The following is a 23,705-nucleotide window of genomic DNA, read 5'->3' on the forward strand; positions in this document are numbered from 1 at the left end:
GCCTCCCAGGTGCACGACATGGACAAATCAGTCGGTGGTCACCTAGACATCATTGATGGTGCTCTGGGTGCAATAAAAGTGTCTGTCACCTTGGTGGAGGGCTCTTTATCGGCTCTTGCTAACCAAGTGAAGGACGTGGAAAAGTGCATTGAAGAGGTTGAGGAGGGGGCGTCCGCTTCGGAGGACAGCCATGGTGCTCCCGGCACTCACATAGCTGCCATGGTAAAAAGAGTGGGGCAACTGCAGCTGAAAATTGATTTAGAAAACCGTGGCCACCGTAAAAATCTGAAAATTGTCAACCTTCCAGGCAATGATATTCCTCTTGCGGACTTTCTCCAGAAAACATTACCGACTTTTGTTGGCTTGCCTGCTGATTTTCCCCTGCTGGAAATTGAATGTGCCCACCGAGCCCCGGCTCCCGCTCCGGTTCCGGACAAGCCCCTGAGAAGCGTCTTGGTTCGGTTTTTGCAGTGTTCTCAAAGAGAGGCTGTGCTCAGAGTGGCATTGAAGAAACGCGACATCCACCATGGTGGCTCCCGGCTGCGGCTCTACCCCGACCTGTCTGCGGAGGTCCTCCGAAGGCGTTGAGCATTTGACTCCATTGGGAAAGCGCTGGCTTCTCATGATAAATATTGTGGATTTGCCAACCCAGCGCGCCCCCGGTGTTTCCATGAAGGGAAAATTAGTTTTTTGAGACCTCTGCATTTTTGGACACTCTTAAATGAGGTAATATTTACATCTCTGTTACCACTTATTATGGAGAAAGACAGACTTTGTACACTGAGCCCCCACTGAACATTGTGCCTTTTTTTTTATCATCACATGGACTTTGAGGGACTGTCAGTACAGCAAAGCTGACTTTCTTTTTTCTTTTCTTTCTTTTTTGGTAGCTCTTTGCCTGAGAAGTAAGATTTTAGTCTCCCCCCCCCCCCTTTTAATAATTCACAACACAGAATGCGTAAAAGAAAAAAAAACTGATTATTTTGTGCAGTATTCAGTTTGACTTAACACTTTACAGTGCTTTTTCCTTTTTATGATGTTCTCTTACAAATGTTGCACTTTTTAATTTAGTTTTATATAGCTCACGTCTTTGAATCAATCCTGTGTGTGATCTGTATTTAAAGTGCAATTTGCACAAATGTTGAGGTCCAAGTACAATTTGGAAATCCAACATTCTGCGATCTGTTACATTAGGTTTTGGATTATGCTTAGAATGCCCAGTGGCTTCTTTTGGGGCACTCTTTTCCTGTCGCTTGAGGACAGGATAGGGGAGGGTAAGCGCTGCTGTTTAGGTTTTTTGTGTTTTAGTTTTCTCTTGATAAACCAGAGTTTAGATTCATTATTTTATATTACTGTCTGCACTTTGTCTAATTGGGGTTCACTCAGTACCTGTTACTCAATTTTTTTCCAAGTTGTGTGGCTTTTACGTCTGGTTTACTTAAACTTATGACTTGGAATGTCCGACGACTGGGCCACACAATTAAACGAAAGAAGATTTTAACATATTTGAAAAAACTAAAATCTGATATAGCATTACTTCAAGAAACAAGGCTATCTGACATAGAACATCTGAAACTTAAGACTGACTGGGTCAGCAAAGTTTATTTCTCCTCCCACTCAGAACAAAAAAGGCACAGCCATTCTCATAAATAAGAATCTTCCTTTCATCTTGGAATATGAAGAAAAATATTTAGAAGGGAGATTTATTTTGATTACGGGTTCAATTCTCAGACAACATATAACTATTCTCAATATTTATGGCCCAAACAATGACTCACCAGTTTAAGTCACAAATGATTTTGATGTTTAACCACCATTGCAATGGCCTGGGCCTCTTAGCCAGTGATTGTATAGTGAATGCTTTTTTGGATAAATCCTCCTCTGCAAACATGTCTAACCCGAAGTCGTCCGCCGTTCTTAAAAGTTTATGTGCATACACTGGATTGATAGATACGAGGTCTGTTAGAAAAGTAACAGACCTTTTTATTTTTTTCAAAAACTATATGGATTTGATTCATGTTTTTACGTCAGCCAAGCTTGAACCTTCTGTTGGGAAAGTGTAGGTACACGGACCCACAACAGGGGGCGCAAATGAACGGACAATGGATGAGGTCAAATAACAACACTTTACTGTTGTGAATGGGCACAACAACTACAATCAGATTACAACAATAGACAAAAGCCAAATCACAAAAGGTGTCGTGTGGGCAGGCTCGAAGATAGGAGACGTCTGTCCAAAGCAGAACCGGAACCACACGATTTCCTCCGCCACCAGACCTCGGGAATACTGGAGCCGCCAAGTCCCGAACTTCCAGGTGGCCACTGCTGGCGAGGAACAAAAGAACAATTAAATGTGGGTGCGTCTGCACCCAGGAATCCGCACGGCAGGAAAACTACCTCCACCACTCGTTGGAAAAGGAGTCAGCTAAACAACTCACAAAAGTCACAAAAGATCACTGTTAACCAGTCAGCTGAGCACGTTACCTTCCAGGTAGAATGATATCTCGGCAAAGAGGTGGAGGCGTCTTCCTGCTGATATTCCCCTGCTGTTCAGATGATGGGTAACAGCTGTTGCAGGTGATGCGTGACAGCTGTCACCCTGGCTGCTCCTGTGAGGCGGCTGCGCCCTCTCGTGCCTGAAGCCCGCACTTCAGGCAGGGCGCCCTCTGGTGGTGGGCCAGCAGTACCTCCTCTTCTGGCGGCCCACACAACACCTTCATGCGCATGCATGCGGGTTTTCAACGCCTGTCGGTTGTGTCATTCGCCTGTGGGCAGGGTTTGAGTGAGCACTGCTCCACCCCTCTCGTCGTTGTTTCATTGCGAGGACATGGCGGAATGATTTGGGCTTTTTTTCCCATCAGAATTTTTTCAGAAACTGTTAGAGACAGGCAGCTGGAAACCATTCGAAAAATTTATCTGGCTTTCGGTGAAACTTTTACGGGCTTCACAGAGAATAAGGAGTGTTACTACAGCTTTAAGGACGGCCCACAATGGCGCACGGCGCACCGCGCTCTGAGCCGCCATCGAGAGGTAGAAACCACCACATAATTTCTAAATGAATGGCTGTGTGGAGCCGGGACCGTCGTGTGCAATTTCTCTGGTTATCACAAGAGCTGGACATCAGCCATTTTCTGGCAGATTTCACTTTTAACAAGAGATTTTGTCATGGAAAGCCGTGCGGAGGCTTCGCGCGTCACAGCCGATTCGCTGATGAAGCGAGACAAAGGAACACCTCCGTTTCGGAGTGTTAGGGGACAAGTTGGGACATGCCCAGCTCTCCACAATTTCTCTTATACTCACTCGACTGGTAAGCACTGAAAGCCGAGATAGGCATGCTCCACACCCCCCGGATGTTCTGGTGTTGGAGCTGCTCCTCCAACTTCCTCTTGTAGGCGGTCTGAGCCTTACGAATTTACCTCCTCAGTTCTCTCTGAGGAGGCCATGGTCTAGTGGTTAAGGTGTTGGGCTTGAATCCAGAAGATCATGGGTTCAGATCTGCACCTGACTGGAAAATCACTAAGGGCCCTTGGGCAAGGCCTTTAATCCCCTATTGCTCCCGGTGTGTAGTGAGCGCCTTGTATGGCAGCACCCTGACATCGGGGTGAATGTGAGGCATAATTGTAAAGCGCTTTGAGCGTCTGATGCAGATGGAAAAGCGCTATATAAATGCAGTCCATTTACCATTTACTCTCTGTATATTCTTCAGGGCCTCTCGGTTCCCTGACTTAAAGGCTCTCTTCTTCTCCTTCAGCAGAGTCTTTATGTCAGGGTTAATCCATGGTTTGTTGTTCGAGAAACACCGCACTGTCCGGGTAGGTACGGTGTTTTCAAAGCAGAAGTTGATGTAGTCTGTGATGCATTCTGTCATGGCGTTTATGTCCTCCTTGTGAGGGTCACAGAGTTCGGACCACACAGTTGTGCTGAAACAGTCTCTAAGTGCCGCCTCACTCACTGCAGACCACTTCTGTACAATCCGAGACTCAGCAGGCTGCCTTCACACAAGGGGGACATATACTGGTGCCAAATGGATGAGATTGTGATCTGATCTGCCCAGTGGGGGAAGGGGGGAAGAGGTGTATGCCTCCTTCACACTGGCAAAAAATAAGTCCAGTGTTTTATTGTCTCTGGTGCGACAGGTCACATACTGAGTGTGTGTGGGGAGGACAGAGGCAGGGTTGGAGTGGTTGAAGTCCCCAGTGGTGAGGAACAGGGCCTGTGGGTGTCTTGAATGCATATCACTGATGCAATTTAGCAGATGCTCACAAGCGATTTCAGGTTTAGCAGATGGGGCTACATACACAGCTATCACCATAACTTGTGAGAACTCCCAAGGCAGATGATATGGCCTAATTCTAACAGCAAGAAGTTCAATGTGTTTGTTGCACATCTTACATGTGAGCCAGTGACTGTCAGTAGCACATCTTGGGATTTTTATAAATCCCTGTACAGTACAGAGAAGGCTGATAATGCTGCTGTCGCCTCATATTTGAATAATGTTCCTTTGCCCACCATCACGGAGGAGGATCGCTCCAGTCTAGATGCTGCATTTGGCCTCAATTCAGTCTATGTCAAATGGGAAGTGTCCAGGCCCAGATGGGTTTCCATTGGAATTCTTTAAGAAATTTTGGCCAGAGATTCACCCAATTTTTATGCCCGCCATCAGTGGTATTTTAAGAGATGGCATCCCCCCCTCCTGGAGATGCACTTCTATTCGTTTGCTTCTAAAAAACAGGATAAAAAGCCTTTGGATTGTCCATCATACAGACCTATCAGTCTCCTTAATGTGGATTAAATTTGTCAGACTGCACTCTACTGGTGGTTGGCTCTCACTGCGGTATTGTATCACTTCCTGTTCCGGAGCACAGCGGTGTTTTGCTGTATCTGTTAGCTGTTTAATCTGCGTAGTTAGATTGATCTAGATAACTAGATAACGATTTGTTTCACAGTGTAATCTTCATGTGCCTTAACTAAAGCACTCCCTCTGCTGAATCACCTCTAAATTATTTACACATTATTCACTTCGTGTGTTTTTAGGAATCCGCTAGCTTAGCACAGCTACTAGCTCTTAGTCGGTTTAGCATGGCGGCTTCTCCTGTCTCTCCCGCACTTTTCTGCTCTGGGTGTGAAATGTTTAGTTATTCCTCGGCCTCCTTTAGCAGTAATTGTACTTGTAATAAGTGTAGCTTATTCGTAGCTTTGGAGGCCAGGCTGGGCGAATTGGAGACTCGGCTCCGCACCTTGGAAAATCCTACAGCTAGCCAGGCCCCTGTAGTCGGTGCGGACCAAGGTAGCTTAGCCGCCGTTAGTTCCCCTCCTGCAGATCCTGAGCAGCCGGGAAAGCAGGCCGACTGGGTGACTGTGAGGAGGAAGCGTAGCCCTAAACAGAAGCCCCGTGTACACCGCCAACCCGTTCACATTTCTAACCGTTTTTCCCCACTCGGCGACACACCCACCGAGGATCAAACTCTGGTTATTGGCGACTCTGTTTTGAGAAATGTGAAGTTAGCGACACCAGCAACCATAGTCAATTGTCTTCCGGGGGCCAGAGCAGGCGACATTGAAGGAAATTTGAAACTGCTGGCTAAGGCTAAGTGTAAATTTGGTAAGATTGTAATTCACGTCGGCAGTAATGACACCCAGTTACGCCAATCGGAGGTCACTAAAATTAACATTGAATCGGTGTGTAACTTTGCAAAAACAATGTCGGACTTTGTAGTTTTCTCTGGGCCCCTCCCCAATCGGACCGGGAGTGACATGTTTAGCCGCATGTTCTCCTTGAATTGCTGGCTGTCTGAGTGGTGTCCAAAAAATGAGGTGGGCTTCATAGATAATTGGCAAAGCTTCTGGGGAAAACCTGGTCTTGTTAGGAGAGACGGCATCCATCCCACTTTGGATGGAGCAGCTCTCATTTCTAGAAATCTGGCCAATTTTCTTAAATCCTCCAAACCGTGACTATCCAGGGTTGGGACCAGGAAGCAGAGTTGTAGTCTTACACACCTCTCTGCAGCTTCTCTCCCCCTGCCATCCCCTCATTACCCCATCCCCGTAGAGACGGTGCCTCTCTTAAAAAAAAGAGAAGAACAAGTCTTATATTTTCTGCCCCTTTTTACAATACAATCTTTCAATATCCAGCATCATTTTTCAACATTATTTAACAGATTGTATTTCTTTAACTTGTCACATACCACTGACTTATTTCATAATTATGACCATTATTAAATAGATTACATCTCTGACAGGTTACATTTTTAAACTTAAAACATTTTATACATTATTAACAAATTACATTTTTTTTTAACTTCCTTAGAGCCCACTAACTTATTTTATAGTTTCATACTTACTTAATACATCTACTTTAATACATTTTTTAAATAATTTAAGCGACCTTAATTCTTTAATTTCTTTGTTGAGATTGTTCCATAATTTTACACCATTTACTGCAATACTCCGTTCTTTTACTCTGGTTCTGTATCTTGGTTTTCTAAAGACTTCTATTCCTTTCAGTTTATAACTACTTACTCTTTTCTCAAACATATTTTGAATGTTTGTTGGTAAAGTATTTTTATTTGCTTGGTACATTGTTTGTAATATTTTCAAATTGACCAAATCACGAAATTTAAGTACCCTGTACTTAATGAACAATGGATTAGATGGATCTCTAAAACCACTGTTGCTAATCACCCTTTAAGCCCTTTTCTGCAGAATAAACAAAGGTTGTATATAAGTTGTATATGTTATGCTGCAGCTAGAGTACTGACAGCGACTAGAAGGAGAGAGCATATCTCACCCATATTGGCCTCTCTTCATTGGCTTCCTGTTAATTCCAGAATAGAATTTAAAATTCTTCTTCTTACTTATAAGGTTTTGAATAATCAGGTCCCATCTTATCTTAGGGACCTCATAGTATCATGTCACCCCAATAGAGCGCGTCGCTCTCAGACTGCAGGCTTACTTGTAGTTCCTAGGGTTTGTAAGAGTAGAATGGGAGGCAGAGCCTTCAGCTTTCAGGCTCCTCTCCTGTGGAACCAGCTCCCAATTCAGATCAGGGAGACAGACACCCTCTCTACTTTTAAGATTAGGCTTAAAACTTTCCTTTTTGCTAAAGCTTATAGTTAGGGCTGGATCAGGTGACCCTGAACCATCCCTTAGTTATGCTGCTATAGACGTAGACTGCTGGGGGGTTCCCATGATGCACTGAGTGTTTCTTTCTCTTTTTGCTCTGTATGCACCACTCTGCATTTAATCATTAGTGATTGATCTCTGCTCCCCTCCACAGCATGTCTTTTTCCTGGTTCTCTCCCTCAGCCCCAAACAGTCCCAGCAGAAGACTGCCCCTCCCTGAGCCTGGTTCTGCTGGAGGTTTCTTCCTGTTAAAAGGGAGTTTTTCCTTCCCACTGTTGCCAAGTGCTTGCTCACAGGGGGTCGTTTTGACCGTTGGGGTTTTTCCGTAATTATTGTATGGCCTTGCCTTACAATGTAAAGCGCCTTGGGGCAACTGTTTGTTGTGATTTGGTGCTATATAAATAAAATTGATTTGATTTGATTTGATTTGATAAAGCTGATCAGCCACAGCATGAAGTTATGGGAAAGAGTAGTAGAAGCTAGGCTTAGAAAACAGGTGAAGATCTGTGAGCAGCAATATGGTTTCATGCCGAGAAAGAGCACTACAGATGCAATGTTTGCTCTGAGAATACTGTTGGAAAAGTACAGAGAAGGACAGAAATAGTTACATTGTGTGTTTGTAGACTTTGAAAAAGCTTATGATAGGGTGCCAAGAGAAGAGTTGTGGTATTGATTCATAGAGTATGAAAACACATTGATAAACAGATGCTGTATTTAATCTCTGCAAATAAACGGCCATCGCACTACCCTGAGGCATATGTTTTATTTTATTGCCTTTTCATGTTTGTGTGCCGTGTACTGCAGCCAGAAATGTGCATTTTATTTTTGCAGTATTAAGACTGAAAATGTAAGCATATTGAACCAGATAGGCCAAAATACCAGTTGTATGATTGCTCCTCCCAAAACGTGATCTTGAGCGATGCAAACAGCTCCTCCACATTCCTCAAGTGCTGCTATGAAGTTCAGGTTTTACAGGGTTATGTGATACCTGGATTACAGCAGATTCTCAGTGATCGGATTGAGCAGGATTAAGGCCCGCTGGCAGTTGATGTGCATGCTGATGGGTGTTGTCTCGCTGCTCCTACTCCTGGAGACAATACTGGCTGCTAATTGGAGACTGACAGCAAAAGAATGTTATGAATACAATGTGCAAGGGACCGTGTTGCTGTAATCCCCATGTACTCTGAGGAATGCGTCTCTCTGGCCCCCTAACATACATACATCATCAGATCTGACGTAGCACCTCCCACTCTTTTTCTACCATTTGACTGACAGTTAGGTCTGCTGCAGTTGTGAAATTTCACATATTGTGGCTCAGGAGGTGCAAGAACGCACACACTACAGTTAACTGGCTAAAAAGCACGGGTCATCTTTTGAACTCTATCTTGGCAGCAGCCACAGAGTAAGTGGCGTAAATTATTTTTGGAGTTGTCCAAGGCCCAAGGGGGCAAACTGGGCTTGGATTTACTGTGTTTATTAGTCAAAAAGGATGTCGTTCAAACATTATATCAGCGTTTCCCTTTGAACCAGGCAGGATGTGCCAGATACACAGGGCAGTGGGATTGGTCCAAACAGAAGCAAGTGTGAGGTTTCTAGCAAATTAACAGATTAGTGGCAACCTGTGAGAGTGCACCAGTGGACACTGGCCACCAAAGCTCCCTGAGGTGAAGCACTAACATGATGTTTTGTGTTTTTCCATGAGTGTTAGCTTTATTTTTTTTAATAGCTGTTTCTGATTCAATTTTGTTGGGTATGTTACAGTGTATAATGTTACAGTGTATATGTCATACCTCTGACACAGACATGAATGCAAAATGCACACATCAGTGAAGTGCAACAGCTTTGAGCATAGTGTCATATTCATATTGTTATATTCAGTGTTGCCACAGTTACTGTAGTTACTTTAGTTATATTCAACATAAAGTAACTAGTAATCTAACTTCCAGCTATCTTAGTTTTAAAATTGAATAATCAGTAAAGTAATAAGCTACGTTTTCAAGGAGTAATCAGTAATCGGATTACTTTTTTAAAGTAACTGTAGCAACACTGGTTATATTGTTTATCAAATGTCTTATCTGAACAATTAAATATTTTGTGTTTCAATGCATTAGAGAGCGAAAACAAGATAGTGAGAGGGAGACAGCATCCTGTGTGAAATAATTTTTTTCTACATTATCCCATTATGTCTGCCATACAGTGGCTATAGTATGGTGGAGACATGGAGATACACTCTGGAGAGAAGGGGAATGAAAGTCAGTAGGAGCAAGACTGAGTATATGTGTGTGAATGAGAGGGAGCCTGGTGGAAGTGTGCAGTTACAAAGAGTAGAGGTGGCTAAAGTAAACGAGTTTAAATACTTAGGGCCAACTATCCAAAGTTTGATAGAGAGATGAAGAAAATACGCACGTGTATATATTTGTCAGCAAGTGCATGAGTTGTGAATCCACTTTTGATAAGAGTGTCTTAGCGTTGCTCAGAGATGCCGTACAGAGAGAAGTGCAGCTCAAACCAAAGTCAGATTCCTTGTATTCTTGTGGATACTTGACAAATAAAGGCTAATCTGATTCTGATTCTGAAAATTGGACGGCAGTTCCAATTTTCTGCCTGTTTGTCTTCAATCTATCAATCAGAAACAAAGTGTCAAAAACCAGTGACAAATTGTGCATAGCACAGATAACCAATGTTCTGTGGAAATGATCTGAAAACAATTCATAAACCAAAAAGTTGAAAAAAAAAACACAAAAACCCAAAAAACAAAAACCTGACAACACCACAAGAAGACTGTTTCAAGTGCATGAACTAAATACATACTCCTGGCGTTGATCTTATCTAATTTAGCTTATGAAAAGACACTTCTAACAGGACTTTGACCTTGAAACATTTTTCCAAGGTAAAATTTTGTGGAATTGTCAATGTCGGACTCTGTTGTTTTCTCTGGGCCCCTCCCCAATCAGACCGGGAGTGACATGTTTAGCCGCATGTTCTCCTTGAATTGCTGGCTGTCTGAGTGGTGTCCAAAAAATGAGGTGGGCTTCATTGATAATTGGCAAAGCTTCTGGGGAAAACCTGGTCTTGTTAGGAGAGACGGCATCCATCCCACTTTAGATGGAGCAGCTCTCATTTCTAGAAATCTGGCCAATTTTTTTGGATCCTCCAAACTGTGACTGTCTAGCGTTGGGACCAGGAGGCAGAGCTGTGGTCTTATACACCTCTCTGCAGCTTCTCTCCCCCTGCCATCCCCTCATTACCCCATCCCCGTAGAGACGGTGCCTGCTCCCAGACCACCAATAACCAGCAAAAATCTATTTAAGCATAAAAATTCAAAAAGAAAAAATAATATAGCACCTTCAATTGCACCACAGACTAAAACAGTTAAATGTGGTCTATTAAACATTAGGTCTCTCTCTTCTAAGTCCCTGTTGGTAAATGATATAATAATTGATCAACGTATTGATTTATTCTGCCTAACAGAAACCTGGTTACAGCAGGATGAATATGTTAGTTTAAATGAGTCAACACCCCCAAGTCACACTAACTGTCAGAATGCTCGTAGCACGGGCCGGGGCGGAGGATTAGCAGCAATCTTCCATTCCAGCTTATTAATTAATCAAAAACCTAGACAGAGCTTTAATTCATTTGAAAGCTTGTCTCTTAGTCTTGTCCATCCAAATTGGAAGTCCCAAAAACCAGTTTTATTTGTTATTATCTATCGTCCTCCTGGTCATTACTGTGAGTTTCTCTGTGAATTTTCAGACCTTTTGTCTGACTTAGTGCTTAGCTCAGATAAGATAATTATAGTGGGCGATTTTAACATCCACACAGATGCTGAGAATGACAGCCTCAACACTGCATTTAATCTATTATTAGACTCTATCGGCTTTGCTCAAGAAGTAAATGAGTCCACCCACCACTTTAATCATATTTTAGATCTTGTTCTGACTTATGGTATGGAAATAGAAGACTTAACAGTATTCCCTGAAAACTCCCTTCTGTCTGATCATTTTTTAATAACATTTACATTTACCCTGATGGACTACCCTGCAGTGGGGAATAAGTTTCATTACACTAGAAGTCTTTCAGAAAGCGCTGTAACTAGGTTTAAGGATATGATTCCTTCTTTATGTTCTCTAATGTCATATACCAACACAGAGCAGAGTAGCTACCTAAACTCTGTAAGGGAGTTAGAGTATCTCGTCAATAGTTTTACATCCTCATTGAAGACAACTTTGGATGCTGTAGCTCCTCTGAAAAAGAGAGCTTTAAATCAGAAGTGTCTGACTCCGTGGTATAACTCACAAACTCGTAGCTTAAAGCAGATAACCCGTAAGTTGGAGAGGAAATGGCGTCTCACTAATTTAGAAGATCTTCACTTAGCCTGGAAAAAGAGTTTGTTGCTCTATAAAAAAAGCCCTCCGTAAAGCTAGGACATCTTTCTACTCATCACTAATTGAAGAAAATAAGAACAACCCCAGGTTTCTTTTCAGCACTGTAGCCAGGCTGACAAAGAGTCAGAGCTCTATTGAGCTGAGTATTCCATTAACTTTAACTAGTAATGACTTCATGACTTTCTTTGCTAACAAAATTTTGACTATTAGAGAAAAAATTACTCATAACCATCCCAAAGATGTATCGTTATCTTTGGCTGCTTTCAGTGATGCCGGTATTTGGTTAGACTCTTTCTCTCCGGTTGTTCTGTCTGAGTTATTTTTATTAGTTACTTCATCCAAACCATCAACATGTTTATTAGACCACATTCCTGCCAGGCTGCTCAAGGAAGTCCTACCATTATTTAATGCTTCAATCTTAAATATGATCAATCTATCTTTGTTAGTTGGTTATGTACCACAGGCCTTTAAGGTGGCAGTAATTAAACCATTACTTAAAAAGCCATCACTTGACCCAGCTATCTTAGCTAATTATAGGCCAATCTCCAACCTTCCTTTTCTCTCAAAGATTCTTGAGAGGGTAGTTGTAAAACAGCTAACTGATCACCTGCAGAGGAATGGTCTATTTGAAGAGTTTCAGTCAGGTTTTAGAATTCATCATAGTACAGAAACAGCATTAGTGAAGGTTACAAATGATCTTCTTATGGCTTCGGACAGTGGACTTATCTCTGTGCTTGTTCTGTTGGACCTCAGTGCTGCTTTTGATACTGTTGACCATAAAATTTTATTACAGAGATTAGAGCATGTCATAGGTATTAAAGGCACTGCGCTGCAGTGGTTTGAATCATATTTGTCTAATAGATTACAGTTTGTTCATGTAAATGGGGAATCTTCTTCACAGACTAAAGTTAATTATGGAGTTCCACAAGGTTCTGTGCTAGGACCAATTTTATTCACTTTATACATGCTTCCCTTAGGCAGTATTATTAGACGGTATTGCTTAAATTTTCATTGTTACGCAGATGATACCCAGCTTTATCTATCCATGAAGCCAGAGGATACACACCAATTAGCTAAACTGCAGGATTGTCTTACAGACATAAAGACATGGATGACCTCTAATTTCCTGCTTTTAAACTCAGATAAAACTGAAGTTATTGTACTTGGCCCCACAAATCTTAGAAGCATGGTGTCTAACCAGATCGTTACTCTGGATGGCATTTCCCTGATCTCTAGTAATACTGTGAGAAATCTTGGAGTCATTTTTGATCAGGATATGTCATTCAAAGCGCATATTAAACAAATATGTAGGACTGCCTTTTTGCATTTACGCAATATCTCTAAAATCAGAAAGGTCTTGTCTCAGAGTGATGCTGAAAAACTAATTCATGCATTTATTTCCTCTAGGCTGGACTATTGTAATTCATTATTATCAGGTTGTCCTAAAAGTTCCCTAAAAAGCCTTCAGTTGGTTCAGAATGCTGCAGCTAGAGTACTGACGGGGACTAGCAGGAGAGAGCATATCTCACCCGTGTTGGCCTCTCTTCATTGGCTTCCTGTTAATTCTAGAATAGAATTTAAAATTCTTCTTCTTACTTATAAGGTTTTGAATAATCAGGTCCCATCTTATCTTAGGGACCTCGTAGTACCATATTACCCCATTAGAGCGCTTCGCTCTCAGACTGCGGGCTTACTTGTAGTTCCTAGGGTTTGTAAGAGTAGAATGGGAGGCAGAGCCTTCAGCTTTCAGGCTCCTCTCCTGTGGAACCAGCTCCCAATTCAGATCAGGGAGACAGACACCCTCTCTACTTTTAAGATTAGGCTTAAAACTTTCCTTTTCGCTAAGGCTTATAGTTAGGGCTGGATCGGGTGACCCTGGACCATCCCTTGGTTATGTTGCTTTAGACGTAGACTGTGGGGGGGGGTTCCCATGATGCACTGTTTCTTTCTCTTTTTGCTCCGTATGCATCACTCTGCATTTAATCATTAGTGATCGATCTCTGCCCCCCTTCTCGGCATGTCTTTTTCCTGGTTCTTTCCCTCAGCCCCAACCAGTCTCAGCAGAAGACTGCCCCTCCCTGAGCCTGGTTCTGCTGGAGGTTTCTTCCTGTTAAAAGGGAGTTTTTCCTTCCCACTGTGGCCAAGTGCTTGCTCATAGGGGGTCGTTTTGACCGTTGGGGTTTTTCATAATTATTGTATGGCCTTGTCTTACAATATGGAGCGCCTTGGGGCAACTGTTTGTTGTGATTTGGCGCTATATAAGAAAAAAGTTGGTTGGTTGGTTGGTAGTGTTGGTGGAGGTTTGCACTCTAGTTATGGGGGAGGCGATGGTCTAGTGATTAAGGTGTTGGGCTTGAGACCTGAAGATCCTTCAAATTCAAATCTCCGCCTGACTGGAAAATCACTAAGGGCCCTTGGGCAAGGTCTTTAATCCCCTGTTGCTCCCGGTGTGTAGTGAGTACCTTGTATGGCAGCAGCCTGACATCGGTGTGAATGTGAGGCATAATTGTAAAGTACTTTGAGCGTCTGATGCAGATGGAAAAGCGCTATATAAATGCAGTCCATTTATTTATTTATTGTATGAGGAAGTCTGGAGTGGCAGAGAAGTATGTTAGGGTAGTGCAGGACATGTACAAGAATAGTGTGACAGCGATGAGATGCGCAGTCGGAATGACAGACTCATTCAAGGTGGAGGTGGAATTACACCAAGGATCAGCTATGAGTCCTTTCTTGTTTGCAGTGGTGATGGACAGGTTGACGGATGAGATCAGACAGGAGTCCCCATGGACTATGATGTTTGCAGATGACATTGTGATCTGTAGTGAGAGTAGAGAGCAAGTTGAGTCTAGTCTGGAGAAGTGGAGATTTGCTTTGGAGAGAAGGGGAATGAAAGTCAGTAGAAGCAAGACTGAGTCCATGTGTGTGAATGAGAGGGAGCCCAGTGGAATAGTGCAGTTACAAGGAGTAGAAGTGGTGAAAGTAGATGAGTTTAAATATTTGGGGTCAACTGCTCAAAGTAATGGAGAGTGTGGTAGAGAGGTGAAGAAGAGAGTGCAGGCAGGGTGGAGTGGATGGAGAAAGGTGGCAGGAGTGATTTGTGACCGCAGAATATCAGCAAGGGTGAAGGGGAAAGTTTACAAAACAGTAGTGAGACCAGCTATGTTGTACGGTTTAGAGACAGTGGCACTAACAAAAAGACAGGAGGCAGAGCTGAAGATGTTGAGATTCTCTTTGGGAGTGACAAGAATGGACAAGATTAGGAATGAACATATCAGAGGGACAGCTCAGGTGGGACGGTTTGGAGACAAAGTCAGAGAGGCGAGATTGAGATGGTTTGGACATGTGCAGAGGAGGGACCCAGGGTATATAGGGAGAAGGATGCTGAGGATGGAGGCAGCAGGCAGGAGGAGAAGAGGGAGACCAAAGAGGAGGTTTATGGATGTGCTGAGGGAGGACATGCAGGTGGTTGGTGTGACAGAGGAAGATACAGAGGACAGGGCGAGATGGAAAAAATTGATCTGCTGTGGCGCCCCCTAATGGGAACAGCCGAAAGACAAAGAAGAAGAAGTTCTCTGTCAACTTATATCACAACCAAACACTGTGGTTTTTAATCAGGCGGAAAACTCTTAAAGGTGCTAATATTTCTGACTTACACCCAGGAGCACATTATGAAGTGTTTTTGGTCATACTCTGTGCTCCAACATCGCTGATTTATGAGCAGTTTATTTAGTTGTTTGTCTAATTTGTTGAGCACCACCTGAAATACAGAGTTTGAGTTTGACTGGCAAGTGTGTGATAAATTAAAGGAAACGTGTGGAATGAGACCATCCAAAGGTCACAAATGGTTTATGAACATATGAGGCGCCTGTTATGTCATATCCAATTTCTGATCAGCCAGTTTAGTGGTGAAGAAGAAAATATCCACTCAGATTTTTTTTTTTTTTTATGAGTAGGGAACATTTTTTTTCAGCTGTTTTTTGTAGAAATATTATTATTCAGTTCTCAGACGTGAGAGAAACGATGTTTTCAATAGAAATCATATGCGCATATGCATATGAGTTCACCATCAATGGTCTGTTGGCTTCATGCATTACTGCTGGAAAGAATAAAGAACTCATTTCAAAGTTTACTCTACTGTTGGGTGAATGGTGAAATATCACAAACAAGAAATCCAGTTGGTGTAGAATAAACCTTTAGTTCTCTTAAATGGATGAATCAGAAACTTCATGGACAGATGCTGGACAGATGTTGATCAGATCACCGCACAGAAATTTCTGAAATGCTGCACAATTAAATGTTCATGTGTACATTTGGGAGCTATGTTGCCACTGCATCTTTTATTTATTAATTTTATTTATTTTTATTATTTATTTATTTTACAGCTTAAAAAGAGCCCACCAGTCCCCCCACCACCAAAGGTCACACCCACTAAGGAGGTGGCTGAAGAACAGATTATTGACTTGTTTGGAGGCGAATTCTTACCAGCACCATCTCCATCACAGGTTTGTGGATTACAAATCATTATTACATGTACGTATCACTGGCAAGGATAGATAAATCTGAACTATCATTTGTGAAGCCACAAGTGAAACTGGTACACCAAGTTCAGGGATATCCTGCATTTTTGAAACTCTCTTTCAGCTTCTTTTTCTTTCTCCCATTAGGGAGTGCCACAGCAGATCAGTCGTTTCTGTCTCACCCTGTCCTCTGTGTCTTCCTCTGTCTCACCAACCACCTGCATGTCGTCCCTCAGCACATCCATAAACCTCCTCTTTGGCCTCCCTCTTCTCCTCCTGCCTGGTGGCTACATCCTCAGCATCCTTCTCTCTATGTACCCTGGGTCCTTCCTCTGCACAAGTCCAAACTGTCATCAGTCTTGCCTCTCTGACTTTGTCTCCAGACATCCCACCTGAGCTGTCCCTCTGATATGTTCATTCCTAATCCTGTCCATCCTCGTCACCCCTCACCTACAGTGGGGCCAAAAAGTATTTAGTCAGCCCCTGATTGTGCAACTCCTCCTACTTAGGAAGATGAGAGAAGTCTGTAATTTTCAACATACACTCAACAAAAATATAAACGCAACACTTTTGGTTTTGCTCCCATTTTGTATGAGATGAACTCAAAGATCTAAAACTTTTTCCACATACACAATATCACCATTTCCCTCAAATATTGTTGTTGTGATAGTGAGCACTTCTCCTTTGCTGAGATAATCCATCCCACCTCACAGGTGTGCCATATCAAGATGCTGATTAGACACCATGATTAGTGTACAGGTGTGCCTTAGACTGCCCACAATAAAAGGCCACTCTGAAAGGTGCAGTTTTGTTTTATTGGGGGGGGATACCAGTCAGTATCTGGTGTGACCACCATTTGCCTCATGCAGTGCAACACATCTCCTTCGCATAGAGTTGATTAGGTTGTCAATTGTGGCCTGTGGAATGTTGGTCCACTCCTCTTCAATGGCTGTGCGAAGTTGCTGGATATTGGCAGGAACTGGTACACGCTGTCGTATACGCCGGTCCAGAGCATCCCAAACATGCTCAATGGGTGACATGTCCGGTGAGTATGCCGGCCATGCAAGAACTGGGACATTTTCAGCCTCCAAGAATTGTGTACAGATCCTTGCAACATGGGGCTGTGCATTATCCTGCTGCAACATGAGGTGATGTTCTTGGATGTATGGCACAACAATGGGCCTCAGGATCTCGTCACGGTATCTCTGTGCATTCAAAATGCCATCAATAAAATGCACCTGTATTCTTCGTCCATAACAGACGCCTGCCCATACCATAACCCCACTGCCACCATGGGCCACTCGATCCACAACATTAACATCAGAAAACCGCTCACCCACACGACGCCACACACGCTGTCTGCCATCTGCCCTTAACAGTGTGAACCGGGATTAATCTGTGAAGAGAACACCTCTCCAACGTGCCAAACGCCAGCGAATGTGAGCATTTGCCCACTCAAGTTGGTTACGACGACGAACTGAAGTCAGGTCACGACCCCGATGAGGACGACGAGCATGCAGATGAGCTTCCCTGAGATGGTTTCTGACAGTTTGTGCAGAAATTCTTTGGTTATGCAAACCGATTGTTCCAGCAGCTGTCCGAGTGGCTGGTCTCAGACGATCTTGGAGGTGAACATGCTGGATGTGGAGGTCCTGGGCTGGTGTGGTTACACGTGGTCTGCGGTTGTGAGGCTGGTTGGATGTACTGCCAAATTCTCTGAAACGCCTTTGGAGACGGCTTATGGTAGAGAAATGAACATTCAATACACGAGCAACAGCTCTGGTTGACATTCCTGCTGTCAGCATGCCAATTGCACACTCCCTCAAATCTTGCGAGATCTGTGGCATTGTGCTGTGTGATAAAATTGCACCTTTCAGAGTGGCCTTTTATTGTGGGCAGTCTAAGGCACACCTGTGCACTAATCATGGTGTCTAATCAGCATCTTGATATGGCACACCTGTGAGGTGGGATGGATTATCTCAGCAAAGGAGAAGTGCTCACTATCACAGATTTAGACTGGTTTGTGAACAATATTTGAGGGAAATGGTGATATTGTGTATGTGGAAAAAGTTTTAGATCTTTGAGTTCATCTCAAAGAGTACTGACGGGGACTAGAAGGAGAGAGCATATCTCACTCATATTGGCCTCTCTTCATTGGCTTCCTGTTAATTCTAGAATAGAATTTAAAATTCTTCTTCTTACTTATAAGGTTTTGAATAATCAGGTCCCTTCTTATCTTAGGGACCTCATAGTACCATATCACCCTAATAGAGCGCTTCGCTCTCAGACTGCAGGCTTACTTGTAGTTCCTAGGGTTTGTAAGAGTAGAATGGGAGGCAGAGCCTTCAGCTTTCAGGCTCCTCTCCTGTGGAACCAGCTCCCAATTCGGATCAGGGAGACAGACACCCTCTCTACTTTTAAGATTAGGCTTAAAACTTTCCTTTTTGCTAAAGCTTATAGTTAGGACTGGATCAGGTGACCCTGAACCATCCCTTAGTTATGCTGCTATAGACTTAGACTGCTGGGGGGTTCCCATGATGCACTGAGTGTTTCTTTCTCTTTTTGCTCTGTATGCACCACTCTGCATTTAATCATTAGTGATCGATCTCTGCTCCCCTCCACAGCATGTCTTTTTCCTGGTTCTCTCCCTCAGCCCCAACCAGTCCCAGCAGAAGACTGCCCCTCCCTGAGCCTGGTTCTGCTGGAGGTTTCTTCCTGTTAAAAGGGAGTTTTTCCTTCCCACTGTCGCCAAGTGCTTGCTCACAGGGGGTCGTTTTGACCATTGGGGTTTTTACGTAATTATTGTATGGCCTTGCCTTACAATATAAAGCGCCTTGGGGCAACTGTTTGTTGTGATTTGGCGCTATATAAATAAAATTGATTGAATTGATTGAAATTGATTGATCATACAAAATGGGAGCAAAACCAAAAGTGTTGCGTTTATATTTTTGTTGAGTGTAGGTACACTTCAACTATGAGAGACAAAATGAGAAAAAAAATCCAGGAAATTCAACTGTAGGATTTTTAAAGAATTTATTTCTAAATTATGGTGGAAAATAAGTATTTGGTCACCCACAAACAAGCAAGATTTCTGGCTCTCACAGACCTGTAACTTCTTCTTTAAGAAGGTCTTCTGTCCTCCACCTGTTACCTGTATTACTCGCACCTGTTTGAATTTGTTATCTGTATAAAAGACACCTGCCCACAGCCTCAGTCAGACTCCAAACTCAACCATGGCCAAGACCAAAGAGCTGTTGAAGGACACCAGGAAGAACATTGTAGATGTGCACCAGGCTGGGAAGAGTGAATCTACAATAGGCAAGCAGGTTGGAATGAATAAATCAACTGTGGGAGCAATTGTAAGAAAATGGAAGACATACAAGACCATTGATAATCTCCCTTGATCTGGGGCTCCATGCAAGATCTCATCCCGTGGGGTCAAAATGATCATGAGAATGGTGAACAAAAATCCCAGAAATACATGGAGGGACCTGATGAATGACCTGCAGATGGGACCAAAGTAACAAAGGCTACACACTACACAGAGAGTGACTCAAATCCTGCACAGCCAGGCGTGTCCCCCTGCTTAAGACAGTACGTGTCCAGGCCCGTCTGAAGTTTGCCAGAGAGCATATGGATGATCCAGAAGAGGATTGGGAGAATATCATGTGGTCAGATGAAACCAAAATAGAACTTTTTGGTAAAAACTCAACTCGTCGTGTTTGGAGGAAGAAGAATGCTGAGTTGCATTCCAAGAACACCATATCTACTGTGAAGCATGGGTGTGGAAACATCATGCTTTGGGACTCTTCTTTGTTTCTGCAAAGGGGACAGGACAACTGATCTGTGTTAAGGGAAGAATGAACGGGGCCATGTATCGTGAGATTTTAAGCCAAAACCTCCTTCCATCAGTGAGAGCATTGAAGATGCAACGTGGCTGGGTCTTCCAACATGAAAATGATCCCAAACACACTGCTTGGGCAATGAAAGAGTGGCTCCATAAAAAGCATTTCAAGGTCCTGGAGTGGCCAAGCCAGTCTCCAGACCTCAACCCCATCGAAAATTTGTTGAGGGAGTTGAAAGTCCATGTTGCCCAGCGACTGCCCCAAAACATCACTGCTTTAGAGGAGATCTCCAGCTACAGTGTGTGCAAACCTGGTGAAGACTTACAGGAAACGTTTGACTTCTGTCATTGCCAACATAGGGTATGTTACAAAGTATTGAGTTGAACTTTTGTTATTGACCAAATACTTATTTTCCACCATAATTTACAAATAAATTCTTTAAAAATCCTACAATGTTATTTCCTGGATTTTTTTCTCATTTTGTCTCTCATAGTTGAAGTGTACCTATAATGAAAATTACAGACCTCTCTCATCTTTCTAAGTAGGGGAATTTGCACAATCAGAGACTGACTAAATACTTTTTACCCCACTGTACTTTCACCACTTCTACTCATTATAACTGCACTATTCCATTGGGCTCCCTCTCATTCACACAGATACTCAATCTTGCTCCTTCTGACTTTCACCTCTTGCTCTCCAGAGCGTATCTCCACCTCTCCAGGCTGGACTCAACCTGCTCTCTGCTCTCACTACAGATCACAATGTCATCTGCAAACATCATAGTCCATGGAGACTCCTGTCTGATCCATCACCATTGCAAACAAGAAAGGACTCAGAGCTGATCCTTGGTGTAATCCCACCTCCACTTGAATAAGTCTGTCATTCTTACTGCACATCTCACCGCTGTCACACTGTCCTTGTACATGTCCTGCACTACCCTCACATGCTTCTCTGCCACTCCAGACTTCCTCATACAAAACTGCAACTCTTCTCTTGGCACCCTGTCATAAGCTTTCTCTAAATCCACAAACACACAGTGTAACTCCTTCTGACCTTGTCTATACTTCTCCAACACTATTCTCAGAGCAAACACTGCATCTGTAGTGCTCTTTCTTGGCATGAAACCATATTGCTGCTCACAGATCTTCACCTGTTTTCTAAGCCTAGATTCTACTAATCTTTCCCTTAACTTCATGCTGTGGCTGATCACCTTTATGCCTCTGTAGTTGCTGCAGCTCTGCACATCCCTTGTTCTTAAAAATAGGAACCAACACACTTCATCTCCACTCCTCAGGCGTCCTCTCACTTTCCAAGATTTTATTAAACAATCTGGTTAGAAACTCCACTGCCATCTCTCCTAGACATTTCCATGCCTCCACTGGAATGTTATCTGGACCAACTGTCCTTCCACTCTTCATAGCTGCCCTCACTTCATCCGTACTAATCACTTGCACTTCCTGATTTACTTTCGCCACATCATCCAGCTTTTTCTGGATTATTCCCTCCACCTTCTCAACACACTCTCCTTGCTTGTCAGCACATTACCATGTGAATCTTTTACCACCCTAACCTGCTGCACATCCTTTCCAGCTCTGTCCCTTTGTCTGGCCAATCCTTTTCTCCTTTCTTAATGTTCTACTTCTTGTACAGCTCACTAAATGCATTTTGCTCATTTTCCTTTTGCCACTTCTCTTTTCACCTTACACCACATCTCCTTCTACTCTTGTCTACTTTCTTCATCTCTCTGACAATCCCATCTTTCTGGCATCATTGTTTTTATTCAGACATTTGTACCAAGAATTGGATTTTTTTCAACTGTCATTTATTTATTTATTAATTCTTAAGAAGCTTGACAACATTTTTCTTTTGATCATCCTACAAACTAGAACCACAGATCAGAAAAAAATGACACAATGGACAATTCAAGTTTCATGCACACAGACACACACACAAAACCCCACAATGATTCTTACATTTGCTTTGACATAAATATAATTGCAGACAGTATGGACTCAGGATGTTTTGTGTGTTCATATTTATTTGATTTTTTATATACATCATTGCTCCAAAATTAAAGAATGATGAAAATGAAGTCCAAGACACATTCAGTAACTTGGAAATGTTCCTGTGTCCATCCCCAACTTGTCTACAGAAAACTGGCTGAAAAAGTGGTGGTTTAGTTGTCATACTTAAGAGTGTGTATTCTTATGCATGCCATTGTCTTCTTGACTTTTTTATTTTTATGAAGGAAGAAACCTCAAGCAGGCCAGACTGTATGTTGACTGTCAGCTTGGCCTTTCCAAGAACACAAAACAAAAAGTACAGCACAAGATTAACAGAAAAAGCAATGATAGAAATTCATTCATTTTCAGCCGCTTATCTGTGTCCGGGATGCGGGGCAGTAGATCAAGCAACTCATCCCACACTTCCCTAATCCTGTAACTCTTCGTGAGGGATCCCGGGGTGTTGCCAAGCCAACATGGAAATATAAATCCTCCAGCATGTCCTGGGTCGTCCCTGGGTCCTCCTCCCAGTTGGAAGTGTCTGGAAGACCTCCATAGGGAGACAACCAGGGGGCATCCTCACCAGATGCCCAAACCACTTCAACTGTCTTCTTTCAGTGCAAAGAAGCAACGGCTTTACTTATAGTCCCTCTCAGATAGTCAAGCTTCTCACCCTATCCAGGATTGTAGGCCCAGAAGCCAGAGAAGCTGGAGGAATCTCATTTTTACTGCTTGTATTGTTAAGGATACCACCCTTCCCCACGTCCGAAAGGACCTGGAAGTGTTCCTTACGTTTTCATGAATTGTGAGAGACACAAGAAAACTCAGAATTCAATTTGCAATTATACAGACCTTAATGGGTTTGTTGAAGAATACAGCAGAACAGATCAGAGGATTGTCATCATTCACCAAGCGCAGGGTGGGTTCAATGCAACACACTTTATTACGCAACAATGATACCAACAGGTTGTGTGTTCAGCAAAGAACCCAGAATGCCAGAAAACTTATAGATTTTATACAGTTGGTTCAATTCAGTTCAGTTGGGGTGTTATCGTCTTCTGATTGGACAAGGCATGAAAGGTCTTCGGGGAATTGGGGAGGGAAAGGTTCTTCGTGGAAATAAGCAGGGATGTCCCTGAAAAAGACGTTGCTTGGATGGCAGCATGTGTTGCTCCAAAACCTGGATGTACCTTTCAGCATTGATGGTGCCATCACAGATGTGTAAGTTGCCCATGCCATGGGCACTAACACACCCCCATACCATCACAGATGCTGGCTTTTGAGCTTTGTGCTGGTAACAATCTGGATGGTCTTTTTCTTATTTTGTCAGGAGGACACGAGGTCCTTGATTTTCAAAAACAATTTGAAATGTGGACTCATCAGACCACAGCACACTTTTCCACTTTGTGTCTGTCCATTTCAAATGTACATGTAGCGACGAACTGTGTTAACTGACAGTGGTTTTCTGAAGTGTTCCTGAGCCCATGCTGTAAGATGCATTACACAATGATGTCGGTTTTTAATGCAGTGCCGTCTGAGGGATCGAAGGTCACAGGCATTCAATGTTGGTTTTCGGCCTTGCCGCCTACATGTACAAAGTTCTCCAGATTCTCAGAATCTTCTGATTATATTATGGACTGTAGATGATGGAATCCCTAAATTCCTTGCAATTGAATGTTGAGAAACATTGTTCTTGAACTGTTGGACTATGTTTTCATGCAGTTGTTCACATAGTGGTGATCCTCACCCCATCTTTGCTTGCTGAGCCTTTTGGGGATGCTCCTTTTATACCCAATCATGACACTCACCTGTTTCTAATTAGGTCTTTTTTTG

At 43.0% G+C, this 23,705-nt stretch overlaps 1 protein-coding gene across 1 annotated transcript in view; it reads left to right on the forward strand.

Moving 5' to 3' along the window:
- amph (amphiphysin) overlaps positions 1–23,705 on the forward strand; it is a 424,563-nt gene that overhangs the window by 193,204 nt on the left and 207,654 nt on the right. The window contains exon 11 of the mRNA XM_034182651.1: positions 15,890–16,009. Within this exon, the coding sequence (XP_034038542.1) occupies positions 15,890–16,009 (120 nt within the window). The remainder of the gene's footprint in view (positions 1–15,889; positions 16,010–23,705) is intronic.

This window comes from Thalassophryne amazonica, chromosome 12 (genome assembly GCF_902500255.1).
Source record: "Thalassophryne amazonica chromosome 12, fThaAma1.1, whole genome shotgun sequence".
Lineage (NCBI taxonomy): Eukaryota > Metazoa > Chordata > Actinopteri > Batrachoidiformes > Batrachoididae > Thalassophryne > Thalassophryne amazonica.